Raw genomic sequence first — 17283 nt, forward strand, 5'->3', positions numbered from 1 at the left:
CAGGGGAAAATGTTAGCTAGTACCTTAGTCTACTCAGGCTGCCCTAACAAAACACTTCAGGCTGGGATGCTTAAATAGTAGAAGAGTGTCAGAGTGTAAGAAGTGTGAGAACAAAATCCAGGTGCGAGTATGGCTGGGCTCTGATGGGACTTGCTTCCTGCCTTGCACATGATGTTGCTCTGCTGAGCATCCATGGCAGGGAGAGGGAAAAAGAGAGAGCAAGCTCTCCAGTGCTCCAGGTGATAAGGACACAAATCCTATGGTAGGATCCCCACCCTCATAACTTCCCCAAAGACCTCAGACATTATCCACTAGGGATGTGGCTGTCAGTTTATGAACATGGAGCGGGTCAAGCTCATCCTGGTATATAATGCCTACCTTATCTGCAATATTTAATAATGCTAAAAAGTGAATTGACCTATATGGAGACGAAGAAAACTGTTAGATAAAGAACTGATTGTTATCTACTAACACTTGTGGAAAGCACTTAGCAAATATTTCCACCCCTGAGGCCTACTCTATCTATTTTATGTTCTCATTTTCTAGTAGTTAGAAAAGAAGCCACTGGAAACCCAGTTGGCCAATGATGTAGTAATGAAGCGGGTGAAAGCAGTGTCAGCAATGCTGCTCTAGCAACCACCTCTTCTCCTGGGGGTCGAACAACAGAACAATTATTCTACCTTCAGGTTCTTCAGGAGGCTCATCAGCAATACCGCTGTGTTGACTCTTACTACCACACGCAGGACAATTCTTTACTTCTGGTTTTTCATAATCCAATGAATCTACAGCGTCTGCATTGTGAATATTGGAATATTGCTCTTCACTCCAACGTCGGATTCAGGTGACTTAGATAATTCTGTTAATTAAGCAGTGGCTGAGTTAGCCACTTAGGTTCTGATTCCTCAATCTGGTCTTTGTGGCTCAACTCAGTGAAAGCATTTCTATCGTGCCACAGATTCAACGGAGTTCCCTAAATTAGTATGTACTGTGTGCTATGGTTGTACACTGTGCCTACATATTGACATTATACCATAAGGAGTGAGTGTCACTCTTGCCCGAATAGAATCTAATAGAGATGCTATTAAAGTAGTTTATGTTCATTTCAAACTATAATAAGATTGAGTCTGTGACACTGAAGGGGCAACTACTGAACTCTTGGCTCACTGATATTTGTTAACTCTAATGGGTCTGAAAAAGTTCTCAGGGTAGGGCAACTGAAGACTATCAAATACATGGTCAAGTTCCCAGGAGGTCTAAGTGCCACTGAGTCTTTTTAATTCTCAGTAGTTACTTTTGTTTTGGTTTTGCTTTTCATCTATATGTTCTCTTAGAATATACCTCTCTTCTTACTAATAATAGCCTATACCTCTCATTATTTCAATGCTGTCTAATGTATAATCAATACTTACTGTATGTATGGCAATAGTATAACCCTCAGGAATATAAGAAGGACAGATGAAGTTGACCTGATGAATAAATTTGGGAGCACATGGCCATAAACACAGTCTTGTGAAGGTTATAAGATTGATTTAAGGTGTGTAGTTAGGTGCATTTGAACTATTAGTCTGTATTGTTCTTTTTTTTAATGTAATACTTTTATTGATTATTTGGGAATTTCTCATCATGCAACCCAATCACACTCACTTCCCCCTCCCCAAAAAAAGAAGAAAGAAAAAAAGAAGAAAAGGGGGAAAAAAAGCAAGTCCAATTTGTGTTGTCCATATATCCACTGGAACATGGTCAAACTCCTGGTGTCTAGCTCCCTAAAGTAAATTGAGTCCATCTCCACCCATACTCTTGGCCAGAAGCCATCTATTCAATGCATTCCTTATTACAATAATTAAGAGTCTTTGATAGCTTCCTCTTCGGGCTGTTATTTTGGGTGGGGTAGGGGTTGTTGCAGAAGCCTTCTATGTCCCTCTTTCTCTCAAGTCTGAGGTCATCAATACCACTGCAAAAGTAGCTTCCTTGCCCTTTTCAGTGAGCAGAGCCTGGGCTTCTATGTGGTTTCTGGCAACAGCATGGACACAAACATCCACACAGTCTCCATCAGCACCACACGCCAAGGACCTCAGCTTGGTCTCTGGTGGCTGTACAGGCTCCTCCAGAGGTAATCACTGGCCCTGGCTGTAGTAGAACCATGGACCCAAACAGAGCTTTCTGCAGCAGCACAGACCACAGGCATCTGCATAGCCCTCCATCTTAGGCCCAAACAGAGCTTGGGGCAGCAGTACAAACCACTTGATACCACCATGGCCTTCTCGAGAAGTATGGTCCATGGAGGCCTTTTGAAGAGGCCCAATCTAAGAAATGAACCATTCTTCATCTTAAACATCCTGTCATTGCTAAGAGGCAGGCAAGGTGACCCTGCAGCTGCACAGCTTATTCAGGGACTAAGTCTGCTTAAGTGCCACACTGCTGCACACCACCTTGCTGACCCTACTGGGCAACAACATATTCCTCCACGGATTACAGCCTTCTCTCATAGCTGTCACATTTCTAGCTCCACCCATGTACACTGTGCACTCATCACTCTGTTCCCCTGTCTTTCCCATATCTTCCTCATCACAGTGGCATTGGAAGCTGCATTATGTCACTCAGTGTATGTGTGTGTATGGGTGTGTGTGTGTGTGTGTGTGTGTGTGTGTGTGTGTGTGTGTGTGTCCCCCAAATGGCTTAACATGTAAATGTTCATTGCAATGAGTCATTGGTCTGGTTCAAGGCCTCTGGCTTCTACCACACCATCAATATTGGACCACCACTGCTGAAACTCTTCTCTGATATCCTGCTGTTGTTCAGTCAGTCATGGAGATCCTGCAGCTCTTGTTCTGCAGGACTGGCTCTGTCATGCACTCCAGCAGCTTATAGATGGAGATGGAGTGGATGTTGATGTAGACTGACTCAAAGCCCTGGATCTGGGCCTGGGTGGAAGCTGAGTTGGTCATCCCAGACCTTCCACCACCAGTAGGGCCTTCCTTCATTCCCCATTCTTTGTTTCTCAATGACAATGTTTATGTTTCATTTCCTTCCTGGCACCACTTAACTACTAGACCCCCAATGTAACCCTGAGAGAGCCTTCCCTCCAGTGTAAGTCTGAGAGAGCCTTCCCTCAGATGTAACTCTGGGAGAGCCTTCCCTCCAGTGTAACTCTGGGAGAGCATTCTCATATTGCTATGGGAGCTAGAGGAAATATTTTGAGGATTCAATGCATAAGGATTTTTGTAAATATATCTCATCAGTTAAAATGTTACTATTTTTCTATGACAATGTGCATATTCATATTTTTCTTTTAGTCAGTGAACCTGCTGAAGTTTGCCAGCAGCTCTTCCAGTGTTGAAAAAGACTCTCATTCCTCAAGAGGACTCTGCATTGTTGCTCTTTGCTTTGCTAATATACTGCTTAGGTTGTCCATAGCTTTGAAGTGAGCAAGACTTAGCTGTTTTCCCTTTAAATGTTTCTATTTGACTTTAATATACAGGTTATAGAATTCTCATAAGCTACCTGGGAGACGGGTTCTCTGTTTATTTCCATGTTTTATTTTTTGAAAGAGTTTGTGGATGACTGAGATATATTTTCCTTTAATGATTGGTACAACTTGATAATAAAAACAACTGCACTTAGGAAAATGATTAGGAGCCCATATATTTTCTATTTTACTTTTACAATTTTTAAATTAGATTTTAAAAGCCAAAACAGAGTGGGATTACCCATGTAATCCCAGCTCTTGAGAGGCTGAGTCATGAGGGATGCCTTGAGTTCCTGGGAAGCCAGATCTACATTACCTAGCAAGACTTTGTCTCAAAAAGTTAAGAGAGAAATACATTAATAATAACTATACTTGGGATTGGGGATTTAGCTCAGTGGTAGAGTGCTTACCTAGCAAGCACAAGGTCCTGGGTTTAATCCTCAGCTCTGAAAAAAAAATAATAACTATACTTACAAAAACTCATTAATGGTCAAATTCTATATAAACACATAGTGACATCAGTAACATAATGTAGACAATGAAGAAGGAAATAGTTTTATATGTGATCAAAGTAAAGCTTTTCCCATCTTAAACTACCATTGTTGCCCATGAAGGACGTTTTGCGTAAACTTGATATTAACCAGAAAGCAAAACCTATAATAAACACAAAGAATACAAAGCAACAGTTACCAAAGCAGTACAGCTCAAAACTCATAGCAAACTCTCAAGAAGAAAAAGAAAGAGATGCACAAAATAACAATAGTGAATCCTTACATATCATACTAAACATAAAGGGATCAGATTATCCAACCAAGAGGTATAGGGTGAATGGATAGGTAATAAAAAGATCACTATACATTGCTACAGAAAAGTTCACTTTACACTTAAAGGAGTATAGAAATTTAATGTGAAAAAACAGAAACTTGTGCTCCATAAAAATGGTAACTGAAGAAATAAAAAAAGTTTTCCATTATATACATTTACACAATGGAGTACTACTCAGCTATTAAAAACAATGAATTCATGAACTTCTTAGGCAAATAAATGGAACTAGAAAATATCATCCTGACTGAGGTAACCCAGTCACAATAGCACACACGGTATGCACTCACTGATAAGTGGATATTAGCCCAACAGCTCTGAATATCCAAGATACAATTCACAAACCACATGAAGCTCAAGAAGAAAGAAGACCAAAGTGTGGGTCCTTTGGTCCTTCTTAAAGAAGGGGGAACAAAATGCTCACAAAATACAGAGACAAGGTGTGGAGCAGAAACTGAAGGAAAGGCCATCCAGAGACTGCCCCACCTGGAGATCCACCCCATATACAGTCACCAAACCCAGACACTATTGTGGATGCCAACAAGTGCTTGCTGACAAGAGTCTGATATAGCTGTCTCTTGAGAGGCTCTGCCAGTGCCTGACAAATACAGAGGTGGATGCTCACAGCCAACCATTGAACTAATCACAGGGTCCCCAAAGGAGGAGTTAGAGAAAGGACTGAAGGAGCTGAATGCGTTTGCAACCCCAAAGGAAGAACAATAATATCAACCAACCAGAGTTCCCAGGGACTAACCCACCAACCAAGGAGTGCACATGGAGGGACCCAGGGCTCCAGCTGTATATGTAGTAGAGGAAGGCCTTGTCAGGCATCAATGGGAGAAGAGGCCCTGGGTCCTGTGAAAGCTTGTTACCCCTGTATAGGGGAATGTGAGGGCAGGGAGGCAGAAGAAGTGAGTGGGTGGGTAGGGGTATACCCTCATAGAAGCAAGAGGAGGGGGAATGGGATGGGGGTTTCTGGAGAGGAAATCAGGAAAGGAGATAACATTTGAAATGTAAATAAATAAAATATCCAATAAAAATTAAATTAAAGTAAAATTATAAAAAGAAGAGATGTTTTCACCTTTATCAGACAAATAAACATTAAACAAAAATATTTAAGAGATGAATAACTTTATCACTTTTTCAACCTAATGCTGGAAGTGCTAGCTAGAGCAGATAAAAGAGAGAAACAGAAGGTACCCAGATTAAACAGGAATAAGTAATGCGTTATTTTGTTTACAGATGACATAATATCATAAATAGAAAACCCTAAAGACCACACACACACACACACACACACACACACACACACACACACCTACTGTTAGAACTACTAATGAATTTAGAGACATTTTAGGTAACATACAGAAATTAGTTGTATTTTGATACCCTGGCAAAGAACATCTAGGAAAGAATATAAGAAAGCAAACCCTTTTCCACAGCATCAGTAAGAATAAAATAAAGATAAACAAGGGGTGAAATATCTGTACATTGAAAAATAAAACACAGATGAGTGAAAAGGTATTCTGTGTTCCTGGGTTTGAAGAATTAATTGTTAAAATGTCCAGGCTACCCAAAGTGATTTACAGATTTACTTTAGTCCTGCCAAAATGATAATATTGGGCCTGAAGAGAGAATACAGTGGTTAAGAGCACTTGTTGCCCTTGCAGAGAATTCAGGGTCAGTTCCCAGGATCTATATAGTGTGACTCACAACCATCAATCTCTCTAGTTCCAAAGGATTGGACATCCTCCTCTGACCTCTGTGGGCTCCGGTATGCCTGTGGTGCATATACATACACTCAGGAACATACACATATAATTAAACAATCCAATATAAAAATATGATATCATTTTGTATAAAATATATAAACCAGTCCTAAAATTTGTGTAGGGTAAACACAGGGCTTGCCTATGTTTTCAGTACCTTTAAGGCAAAATCCTTTATTTAGGCTTTCTAACTCTTTGTTAGATATAGGTATTATACAGTTCCCTTATGACTAATATGTAACCAATTTAAGCACAGTCTGTTCATCATAAATATCCATTTCTTAAAGAGCTTTAATAATGTCAGCCTTTAAAGTAATTTATTTGTGTATTCTCTCTGTCTCTCTCTGTTTCTGTCTCTATCTCTCTGTCTCTGTCTCTTTGTCTCTCTGTCTCTCTGTCTCTATCTCTCTCTCTCTCTCTCTCTCTCTCTCTCTCTCTCTCTCTTTCTCTCTGTTTACAAGCAGAGTGTATGTCTCCAAATTCATCTGTGATTCTGTGTGCTTAAATGTATCTTTCTTAGTTGATTGTAACTTTTAACAATACAATAAAAGGCCCATATTTTCTATCACTACACTAATGGGAAATTAGCTTAAGTTAAAGAAAAGACACTTTCCCCTGTAGTAAGAATTCTTTCTTTGGTCAGCACCAAAGAGCAGTTGGTAAAAACCCACCAGAAACAAAGGCTTCTAAGTTCTCCTGCGCATCCACCACCCTCACATTTTTCTATGTCCTTTTGCTTTGTGGTAGCATTTCCTTCAAATAATAGCCTGGATTTTCATCTAAGAGTCTGACTCTTAAGGGATTCTAATATGAATTAATAGCAATTTTAGGGATATTAAAAGCAATCTATGTGCTTTTATTTCCATTGATGTCATTTAATTCCTACTGTTTAATTCTACAAATATGTTTCTCTTTTAGTATTAATCCCTGTTTCTTGGTAGATGGAATTTTCTTAGTTCCTCCTTAGTATGTGCCTTTTATGATATAATTCTATTTATATCCTCTTAGAAACTGTACATGCTCATTTAATTTATGATGAATTGTTTTATATGACATCTGGATTACCAAGTGCCAATGCCATTTCATTAAAATGCTAAAAATGCAAATGCAGTGCCCTCATACCTAACAAGCAGTAGTATTCTGTTGCTACGATGAAACACCTTGACCTTAGAAAATGCTTATAAAAGGAAGCATTTAATAGAGGGCTTGCTTACAAAAATCCCCATACACTTGCACAGTCTCAACACTTCTATTTATAAGTTCAAAGTCTCTTCTGAGATTCAGGATGCTCTCTTACCTATAACCCCCTGTAAGAACTAAAACAAAAAGTAAAGCATGCACACTCATCATACAATAGCACAGCGTATGCATTACTGTTCCAAAAGGGAGGACATGGAGTATAGGGAGGAAATCCTGGACCAACGACAGCAGGGCAAACTCCAGTTCTGTATCTCTATCTGACGCAGGGGTATCTCTATCTGATCTAAGGATGTTTTTTATCTGTGCCAGCTTTGCTGGCTCAAACACCCTTCTCTGTCTGTCTCTCAGGCTGGTTCAGACCCGGTCTGCAGGTCTCCTTGTCAGGTTACCCAGTAGTTGCTGACACTTCCAACATCTTAGAGACTCCAAAGCAACCCAGGCTTCACCTTCACAGCTTCACACACAATGACAGCTTCACACAATGGCCTCCCTGGGCCTCCATGCAGGGACTCCCCTGCCACACACCTGGCCTCAGTAGCTTTCCTTAAACGTGGTAGAATATTGCACAACTCCTTCTCCTTATCTCTCTTGATTCAAATTCCAGAACCACGTGGCCAAAGTTGCTTAGTTCTTCAGCCTGCTTGGGCTAGAACCTGGTCCCCTCCCTAAATTACACTCACACAGGCTTTCGGTTGTGGTTTAGGCCTAGGAAACTCCTAAGATCTTTTCCTTTCTCGGGTCTATCAGCTGGGTGGGGTCTTGCCCTGGGGTTACTGCTCCCTTTATTCTAAGTAGCATCAGGCTTTTCTTTAAATGTGTCTTTTCCTTGAGCACAAGACTACATTTCCTGGTGCTCTTTTTATTAAACCATACATTCCATAGTTCTCTTTGCCTTACTTGCTGTTTTATTGTCTATCAGCACAAGGGTGATCACTAATTAATACGCAACACAATCAATATAAGGCAGTCTTGAAACCTCTACCAAAACTCTTCAATTTAGCCTCTGGCAGAGTTTTTAGGAAAATGGCAAAACGCAGTCACATTCTTTTCCAAAATTATCACAAGAATGATCTCTAGGTCAGCTGCTGAAATTCTTCCCCTCTAAACCCTTTCCAGTTTAGCCAACCTAGTCCACGTCAGACTCCACACCACTGGGTTCCATGCTACTAGTAGGATGACCCATTAAGCCCACTTAAAATATTCCACTGATTTCCTAGTTCAAAGTTCCAGATCTTCTGCATTCCTCCAGCAAACAGCAGGATCAAGCAATGCCCCATCCAGTCCCTGCTGCTAACTTCTGTCTTAGTGGATTTTCTATTGTTGTGATGAAACACCCTGACTGTGGGAATTTACAAAAGGAAACATTCAACTGGAGGCATGCTTACTGCTTAGAGGGTTAGTCCATGATGATCATGGTATGAAATAGACATGCATGGCACTGGAGCCATAGCTGAGAGCTTCTTGATCCACAGCCAGCCGGCAAAGAGACTGGGCCTGGCATGGGCTTTTGAAACCTCAGTGCCCACTCCAGGTGACATACCTCTTCCAACAAAGCCACACCTCCTCATCCTTCTAATGCCTAAAGAGTTCCACTCCCTGGTGACTAAGCATTCAAATATATGAGCCTATGGGGGCCATTCTTACTCAACCCAGCACAGAATCCCATTATGAATTAATCTAGAAATGTTATTTCCATCTACAAAGTGACAGTTTTTAATTAAAAGAATCACAGCTTTTCTATTTTAAACCATATGCTAAATTGTCATGACTCTTGTGTCTATATCCAATGTTGGCATCTTTACTTTTAAAAATATAATTGCAGTACATTTGGAAGAAATTAATTCACCAAGTATCTATGGGTAATAAAGTCCTGAAGCATGGTGTGCTTAGCCTCACTTGAACACAAATTTGGCTTTATTTGAGTCTAGATCTCCTTGTTTGGGGCCACTTGTGCGAATCCTAGTTTGTTTCCTTGTTTGTTTAATTATGAGTGTGCATGTTCAAGCACATGTTGGGGTGGTGTGCAAGTATACATGCATCTGTATGGCTGTGCAAGTGTCAACCAGGGGTATCATTCCTTAGGCTCCATTCCTCCATACCATCTATTTGGTTTTTTGTTATTTGATGCTGGGCTTTTCACTGGCCCATGTCTCACTGATTTGCATACACTGTGGGAAGGTCAGCAGTCAGTTTTCCCTGTCCCTCTGGGATTACAAGGATATCTCTCTGAACTGGAATCCCAAGTGGCTCTGCCACCACCCCTGGCTTTTCTGCAGGAGTTCAGGCCCTCATGCTTGCAGAGCATGCACTTTACCAACTGAGCCATCTCCTCAGCTCTCAGGAATTCTACGTCTCCACTTGAAATATTCACTGAAAGACAATAAAGATAAAAACTAGAAAATATCATCCTGAGTGAGGTAACTCAGACAAAAAGGACAGACAAGGTATGTACTCATTAATAAATGGAGATTAGCCAAAAAAAAAAAAAAAGTACAGAATACCCAAGATACAGTCCACAAAACTCAGAAAGGTCAACAAGCTGAAGGAGCCAAGTGGGGACACCTCAGTCCCACTTGGGAGGGAGAAGAAAGCAATCACAAGTTGGGAGGGAGGGAGAGACCAGGGAGGGAAAGTGGACTAGTTGGGAGTTGGGGGGAATCTGATCCAGTATTGAGTGAGGAAAAAGGACTGAAGCCCTGAGGGCCAGCAGAAAGAATGAAAATAGGCAACCTCAGCAGGTAGGAGGTTGGGAGCGACACTCCAGAATGTACCAGAGACCTGGGAGATGACAGACTCTTGGGATTCAAAGGGAGGGACCTTAGATGGAATGCCTTACAGTGGGGAAAGGGAACTTATAGAGCCCACCTTCAGCAGGAAGAAAGGGCACCAAGTGAGGGAATGGGGTTGCCATCCCACAGTCAAAACTCTGACCCATAATTGTTCCTGTCTGAAAGAATGGCAAGGATAGAAATGGAGAGGAACCTGAGGAAAAGAAGGTCCAGTGACAGGCCAAAAGTGGGATCTAGCTCAAGGGGAAGTCCCAAGGTCTGACACTATTACTGAGGCTATGGAGTGCTCACAAAAAGGGACCTATCGTGACTGTCCTCCTGTGGGACAGTGTAGGGCAGTTGTCTGTTCAGGAAATTTAGGCTCAGTTGAGTATCGGCCTTGAGCCCTGGGTCCTCAGTGGGCAGTTTTATGCTTGCAGGGGGCGGAAGGAACTCAGCTATAACTCCTGAGTCTTTGGCTCCTGCTTCAGTCACAACTCCTCACAGCTGCCCCCTCAGGAGATGGGTGCTCTATCAGGCAGACAATGCTCCAAGCTCCCAGCATTCTAGCTGGACACTACCCCCAGTCATCTGCCCATAACCAGGAATGCCACACCCCATACAATAAAAGGGATGGTTTGCCCCCTCCTTCTCTCTTGCTTTTTGTCTCTGCTCTTCCTCTCTTGCTCTCCCTCTCTTGCCCTCTTCCTCTCTCTCTCTGGCTCTTTGTCTCTCTCTTGTTTCTTTTCTTCTTCTCTTGTTCTTGCTCTCTTGCCCTCTTTCTCCTCTCTCTTGCTCTTTGTTCTCTTGCCTTCTTGCTCTCTCGCATTCTTCCTCTCCTTTCTCTCTCTCTCTTTTTCTTCTCCTCTCCTTCCCTTCTCTCTACTTGACTGGCCTATTTTCTCTTTCAAAAAACAATACAATAAAATACAATAAAATATCTCATTTATACACTGCCTCCTTTTTGACTAACGTGCCCCACCACAGGCCATCAGCGGCAGGGAGAGAGCCTCAGCCAGGCTGGAGCAGCAGTGCCCCCATGGTACAACACCCTCCAAAAGACCCAACAAGCAGTTGAAAGAGTCAGATGCAGATATTTGCACCCAGCCAATAGACAGAAGCTGCTGACCCCTGTGGTTAAATTAGGGAAAAGCTGGAAGAAGCTAAGGAGGAGGGTGACCCTGTAGGAGGACCAGCAGTCTCATTGAACCTGGACCCCTGATATCTCTCAGACACTGAACCACCAACCAGGCAGAATACACCAGCTGATATGAGGCTCCCAGCAGAGGACTGCCAGGTCTGGGTTCAGTCAGAGAAAATGCACCTAACCCTCAAGAGACTGGAGGCCCCAGGAGTTTAGAGGTCTGGCTTGGTGGGGGGTGGGGACATCCTCATGGAGACAGGGGTCAGGGAGGAGGTATGGGGTATGGGATGTGGAACAATTGGAGGGTGGACCAGAGCAGGGACGGAATAAAATCTGGAGTGTAAAAAAAAAAAAAAAAAAAAAAAAAAAAAAAAAAAAAAAAAAAAAAAAAAAAAAAAAAGTAAATAAAAGATAAAACAAAGAAAAATAAATAAATTATCTAACTTACAAATTAAAAGGTCCAGTCTATTTGCTGATTTGAGAATAAGTTTTAGATGTCTGAGGGTACAACCCTCTACACACACACACACACACACACACACACACATACACACACACACACACACACACCATAAGACTAGTTAGAGGCTGTTGTAGCAATCCTAAGAAGAAATGAGAGTGGGTTAGAATGGGACAGCGAAAAAAAGGAAAGAGAGTGGATTCTGAAGTTATTGTAAATACAATCTTTCTAAGTAATTTTAATTTACTAACAGATTGCAAGAATAATTTAGGAAAATAACAATCCTTTTATGATGTTTGCTTATTTAACTCGCAGTGCCATTGGCTACCATACCAGCCTTTATGTGGCAACCTGGGAAGGACATGAGGCATTTGCTTGGTGACTCATGGAGTTGGAGATGTCTGGTACCTTCTGAAGGAAGGTATCAAATGCTATAATTCATAGTCTGCTCTTTTTACTGTATATCTTCAGAGAGAATCAAAGGTATACAAGTCAGGTAAAGGCAATTGTCATTCAGTCCAATGGTTTGATTCCCTCTGACTCATGTGAGAGAAAAGAACAGACTTCTACCATTTGTCTACCACGTGTGTGCCATAGCATAAACACACACCCTTTTACACACACACACACACAGAGAGAGAGAGAGAGAGAGAGAGAGAGAGAGAGAGAGAGAGAGAGAGAGAGGAGAGAGAGGAAAGAGAGAGAACAGGAGGAGGAAGAAGAAGAGATAATTCAAATTACGATGCATTCTGAATATATCATTCATCTAGCTTTATTTTTTCAAATATTAAACCTCACTTATTTCGTTTTTAAAAACTAGTATTTCTTAAGTGTCAGTGCATCCATTTATTTCCTTTCAGAAGGGAGCTCTTTAGATATCCATGTAGGCTTATTAATATTTCACTTTTAAAACATGCACCGAGCAGTACAAAGTGATTGAAACAAATTTTCAAGCAGCAGTGAATCATTCTTAGTAAGCGGTACCCCTGAAAGGAGCACAAATGTGTGAGCAGCTCACAGAATTTGATTTATAAGGTAGATGCTCCCAAAGCCAATAAGCCTTATAACAAGACAAGACGGTTTTCTCTAGTGAAGTAACTGCAGTAGCTGGTGAGCAATGGAAAGGATTTCTGGTGTGCTGTGAACTTAGACTGAGAAGATACTGGTTGCTGTGTCACATCTCAATGATCGGTGCTGGCAGTGACTCCTCCTTTCAACTCAACTGCCTCTCTCTCTCTCTCCCTCCCTCTTTGTCCTCTCTCTCTCTCTCCCTCCCTCCCTCCCTCCTTCTCCCCCTCCCTCTCCCCCTCCCTCTCCTCCTCGCTCTCCCTCCCTTTTTGTCCTCTCTCTCTCTCTCTCTCTCTCTCTCTCTCTCTCTCTTCCTCCCTTCCTCCCTCCCTCTCCCCTCCCTCTCCCTCTCACCCTCCCTCTCCCCCCCTTCTCTCTCTCTCTCCATATCTCTCTCTCTTTCTCAGGTTTTTGGTTTTTCGAGACAGAGTTTTTCTGTGTAGCCTTTGCTGTCTTGAAACAACTCACTGTTTAGACCAGGCTGGCCTCGAACAAGGAAATCCGCCTGCCTCTGCCTCCCAAGTGATTAAAAGCGTGCCCCACCACTGACTCTCTTGATGTTACTCGAGAGAGGGCTGAGCAGTTAAAGCTCCCACTGCCCTTCCAGACGAAAGTTCATAGAACCCATGTCAGGGGGCACCCAACCAGCTGTAACTCCAGTTCCAGAGGACCTGATGTTCTCTTCTGCACCTTGAGCATACAGTCTCATACATACACATAATTTTAAAAACAACCCTTTCCAAAATGTTATTAGTCCTTCCCTTGAATGGAAAGACCTCACTGTTAAGCTTTACTTCTTGAAGAAGAAGAGAAGTGGACATTTTTCCAGCACTCAGCCAAGATCTGTACCTGACTTCTTTGCCCCTTGGATCACTCAGAATCATTTCATTTTGAAGAGTTTGTTCACACCACCATCACACAGTGTTCTCAACAGCTTTAGTAATAACTCTCATCTCCCCCCCCCTTTTATCTTCGTCTCATTTAGGAATTACTTAGAACTTGTGGCAAAATCTATTGAAGACTGGGTCACACAGGAAGAAGCAAAGTACCAGGAAGCCAAAATGGCTGAGGAGCTCAACAGGATCAGGGCTGAGATGGAATTGAAAGCTACTACTGTCAAAACTTCTGCTAGCAAACTTGTTGGCCCCAAAAGATCTAAAAGTAAGTAGCCAGTGCATTTATTCATAGAGCAATAGGCATTCTCGTATTTTAATTTCAAACCCAAATAGTCCAAGATTAAAAGGTTGCCCTGTGAGTCTTCACTTTCTCTAACAAATAGAACAGCTGCATTCCAAATGTGATGACATTGTACCTGAGTCAGACACAGGAATGTTTGTCACTGTCCCATCTCCTATGAGCTCTGAAAGATTTAATCTGTTATACAGATTAAATATAATGAGTTGGGGGAACGCCAATGTCCTTGCTGATAGAATCCATGGGTTCCATCAAATAAATTTTTTGGCAGAGTGAGAAGTAAGCGTATCTCAAGAGGATAATTGTAGATTTCAACAGTAAGACTAAATCAAGAATGTTCTTCAAGCAGCTAATAAGTATCCAAATACCTCCTGGAAGCAGGAATCCAGGAGGAAGTGGGAAACGTTTGCCAGAGGCCTATGGCATGTACTTGACCAGGTCTTGGATAAGTATACATCTTTGATTTTGTTCATCTCTAGGTCTTGGCTAATTTCTAGAACTTTGGGCACATTAGAGAAGAGAAAAGAGGGTAACAGAGCAAGGTCATTTTTAAGGAAGACAATAAAGAAGTGAAACCTAGAGTTTGTCTAGAAAGTGTAGACATTTCACAGTCCATAGAAAAGCATCTCCTCCTGCTAGCTAATATTTATTGATGATAGCTAAAGATGAAAGTGACATCTCATAGTGAGATCAAGATATGAAACTTCTAAAAAATCAGTAGCCTCTTTTTGTTACTGGAGTAGTTTGTATATGCCCTGACTCTAAAGCAAAACATAAACCACTCTAATAAGGAATCCTTTGATATCCAGAGAAACGGTTATATTATCAGTAGCTGAGCTTCCTCCTATGGGAGCCCAGCAAGACTTCAGTAAATGGTTAGAGTAATGAGAGGGACAACATAAGAAATGAGAGAAAGGCTGACTGCATACTTACCTACTGATAGGGGAAACGCTAAGCACCTTAGCAATACAATGCTACTGAACAAACCAAAACCTGATTATCTAGGATATGAACTGGTTATTTCAGTGGGGAATGTACCTGGCAGGTATTGAACCAAGTCTATTCCTGTCAGAACAGATGTCAGAATGTATGAAGGATGGAAAGACAGCAACAGCAAGAGAGGGGTCTCAATATGGGATGGGACATGAGGGGAGTTCCTATAGTTCTGAGGTGCTAAAGTAGGATTAATTAGCTGAAAATTTCAGGGAGAGGGATTCAAACAGCATGTCAACACAGTGTGAATGTGTTGTGAGGTGCCATCACCAAAGGCTCAGCACCACTCAGGTATAGCTGTGGAGGTGCCGAGGGAGTGCTTAGAGATTTAAACAAGGAGCTGGACCTGAAAGCCTTTGAGGTTGCCTCTAGCCTAGAGGCTTGGTCCTCCTGCCATTGCTAAAAAGTTTGATTCCCTTCACTTACAGGTAAAGTGTCTAGCAAAACAGAGCTAACAGACCAAGAAAAAGAGAAAGAAAAGGAAAAAGACAAGATCCCCTTTGTGTTAGAAGGCTCTCTCAAGGTAACGCAAGACAAACGTCCCAGATCAATCACAAGGCCAAAATTACTTTGTAACTGAGAGTGTGTGCTAGTCATGAGACATGATCTTTTTAGGTAAAGCCTCAGAGTTGACTGAAGCCTCAGTGTAAAGCCCCATGTCTTCACAGCTCTGCCATGTGACAAGTCTTCAGGAGAATTTATATCTTGTTATTTTTGCATAACCACACCCCAGCCATGGCAGTGAGTGATTGGCTCATAGTAGTTTACTCTTTACCTTTGTTGAAAATGCTGGATTTTTCTCACATGTTTTTATTTTAACTTGTAATTATAAACATAATAAGTGCTTCTGTTATCATTCAAGATTCTTTTCCTGCACTATCCCTGCAGTTCTTTGTTTAAGAAATGTCAAAGTTTGATAAATTCCAATTCACACAAACACACATGCACAAATGTACAGAGGTGTTCTGTTTGCATGTTCATGGGTAAATGTAGGTTCACTCTGGTTTGGGCCACCTTCCATCCTAAAATGTGGATTCATCCAAAGATGCAGAACATCTCCAAACTGTGTGGTTTAGGAGCTTTTACGGATTTTTCATTGTCCAAGTACAATCAATTATTAAATCCATCTGCAGCTCCTCTCTCATCCGTGAAGGTTGTGGGGAGGGGAAGGGGACAACTGAAGGTTCCCAGCTTCTAACATGGGTTTGATCTTTCTGGTAAGCAGCTTCTACCCCATTCTGAAACCATCGAAGGGTTTGCCAAGAGTTGCCTCATTAGAACAAAGGACAATCCTATCACTCACAGAATTCCAGGGGATTTGAGAGCTCTGTGCCAGGACCCAGGAATGAAGACCAAATATCTGGTTCTTATTATATCACAATATTACAGTTTCTATTAAAGTCAGGTTTTACTCATCTGAAAATGGCTTTATTTTGCCCCTATTCATTAAGCATAGTTTTTTATTTATACCATTTTTAATTGAGTTTTCATTTCCTCATATGATTCTCAAGACATCAATCTCCCTCTTCTCTGCTGACATCATAAATGTTAATAAATTGTCACATTTTACATTATTTGTAGACAGTTTATCTTTTCTCTTTAGCTGCTTTGAAAACATTCTGTGATCATCTGGTAAGCATTTAGCAGTTATTCTCTAGAAAAATGAAAGTGTGCACATAGGTACACAAATAGCGTTTCAGAAAATGATATGGATGGTAAAGTTATTATGTAATCTGTAAATGATAACAAGTCTTATAGTAATCTTCATTGCAAAGTCCACTTAGCAAATTAATACTTCCATATGCTTTCACTGATTTTTGGAACATTATTGTGTCCTTTGGTTACAATTGACAAGCAACTACAATTCCACTACTAGTATTGATCAATATTTTCATTTATATTAATGAGACAAAAGCAAAGTTACAAAGGGGCGTATCCTATTTATTTGTCAATAATGAGCAATTTGGCTGAGTCAAGAAGGAGAATTATTTGAATGCTGAAAGGATAGTCTCTTATTGTTACATACAGTGTATTGTAGTAGTTACATGCACCTGAGCTGAATCATTATTTCTAACATTCTGCCTATTGATTTTTTTAACACACTTAATCAGTGGTCAACCAATCTCCTAGATGTAGCATTGGCTAATGTTTATTGTATAAATATTCTAACAAAGGCTAATTTCCAGCTGATAGTGTGGCATTGTAAAAACCCAAGCTGGGAGCAGCATGGCTGTGTGTATCATTGTATAGTACATTTCTCATATATAGCATAGAAAATAATGAACTCTAATACAATAAGTATAAATGGATATATTTTGATCACATATTGACTTTGTTTTAAACATTGTACTTAGTTACATTTATATGTCCTTTTGGATCGTGGCTTTACTTAGCAACTA

At 41.1% G+C, this 17283-nt stretch overlaps 1 protein-coding gene across 2 annotated transcripts in view; it reads left to right on the forward strand.

Moving 5' to 3' along the window:
• The window catches only part of Spag17 (sperm associated antigen 17), a 219822-nt gene that overhangs the window by 117898 nt on the left and 84641 nt on the right, over window positions 1-17283 (forward strand). For both annotated transcript variants that reach the window (XM_031374969.1, XM_031374970.1), the window contains 3 exons: window positions 687-841; window positions 13683-13858; window positions 15313-15407. In XM_031374969.1, the coding sequence (XP_031230829.1) occupies window positions 687-841; window positions 13683-13858; window positions 15313-15407 (426 nt within the window). The remainder of the gene's footprint in view (window positions 1-686; window positions 842-13682; window positions 13859-15312; window positions 15408-17283) is intronic.

Source organism: Mastomys coucha, unplaced genomic scaffold (assembly GCF_008632895.1).
Source record: "Mastomys coucha isolate ucsf_1 unplaced genomic scaffold, UCSF_Mcou_1 pScaffold16, whole genome shotgun sequence".
Classification (NCBI taxonomy): domain Eukaryota; kingdom Metazoa; phylum Chordata; class Mammalia; order Rodentia; family Muridae; genus Mastomys; species Mastomys coucha.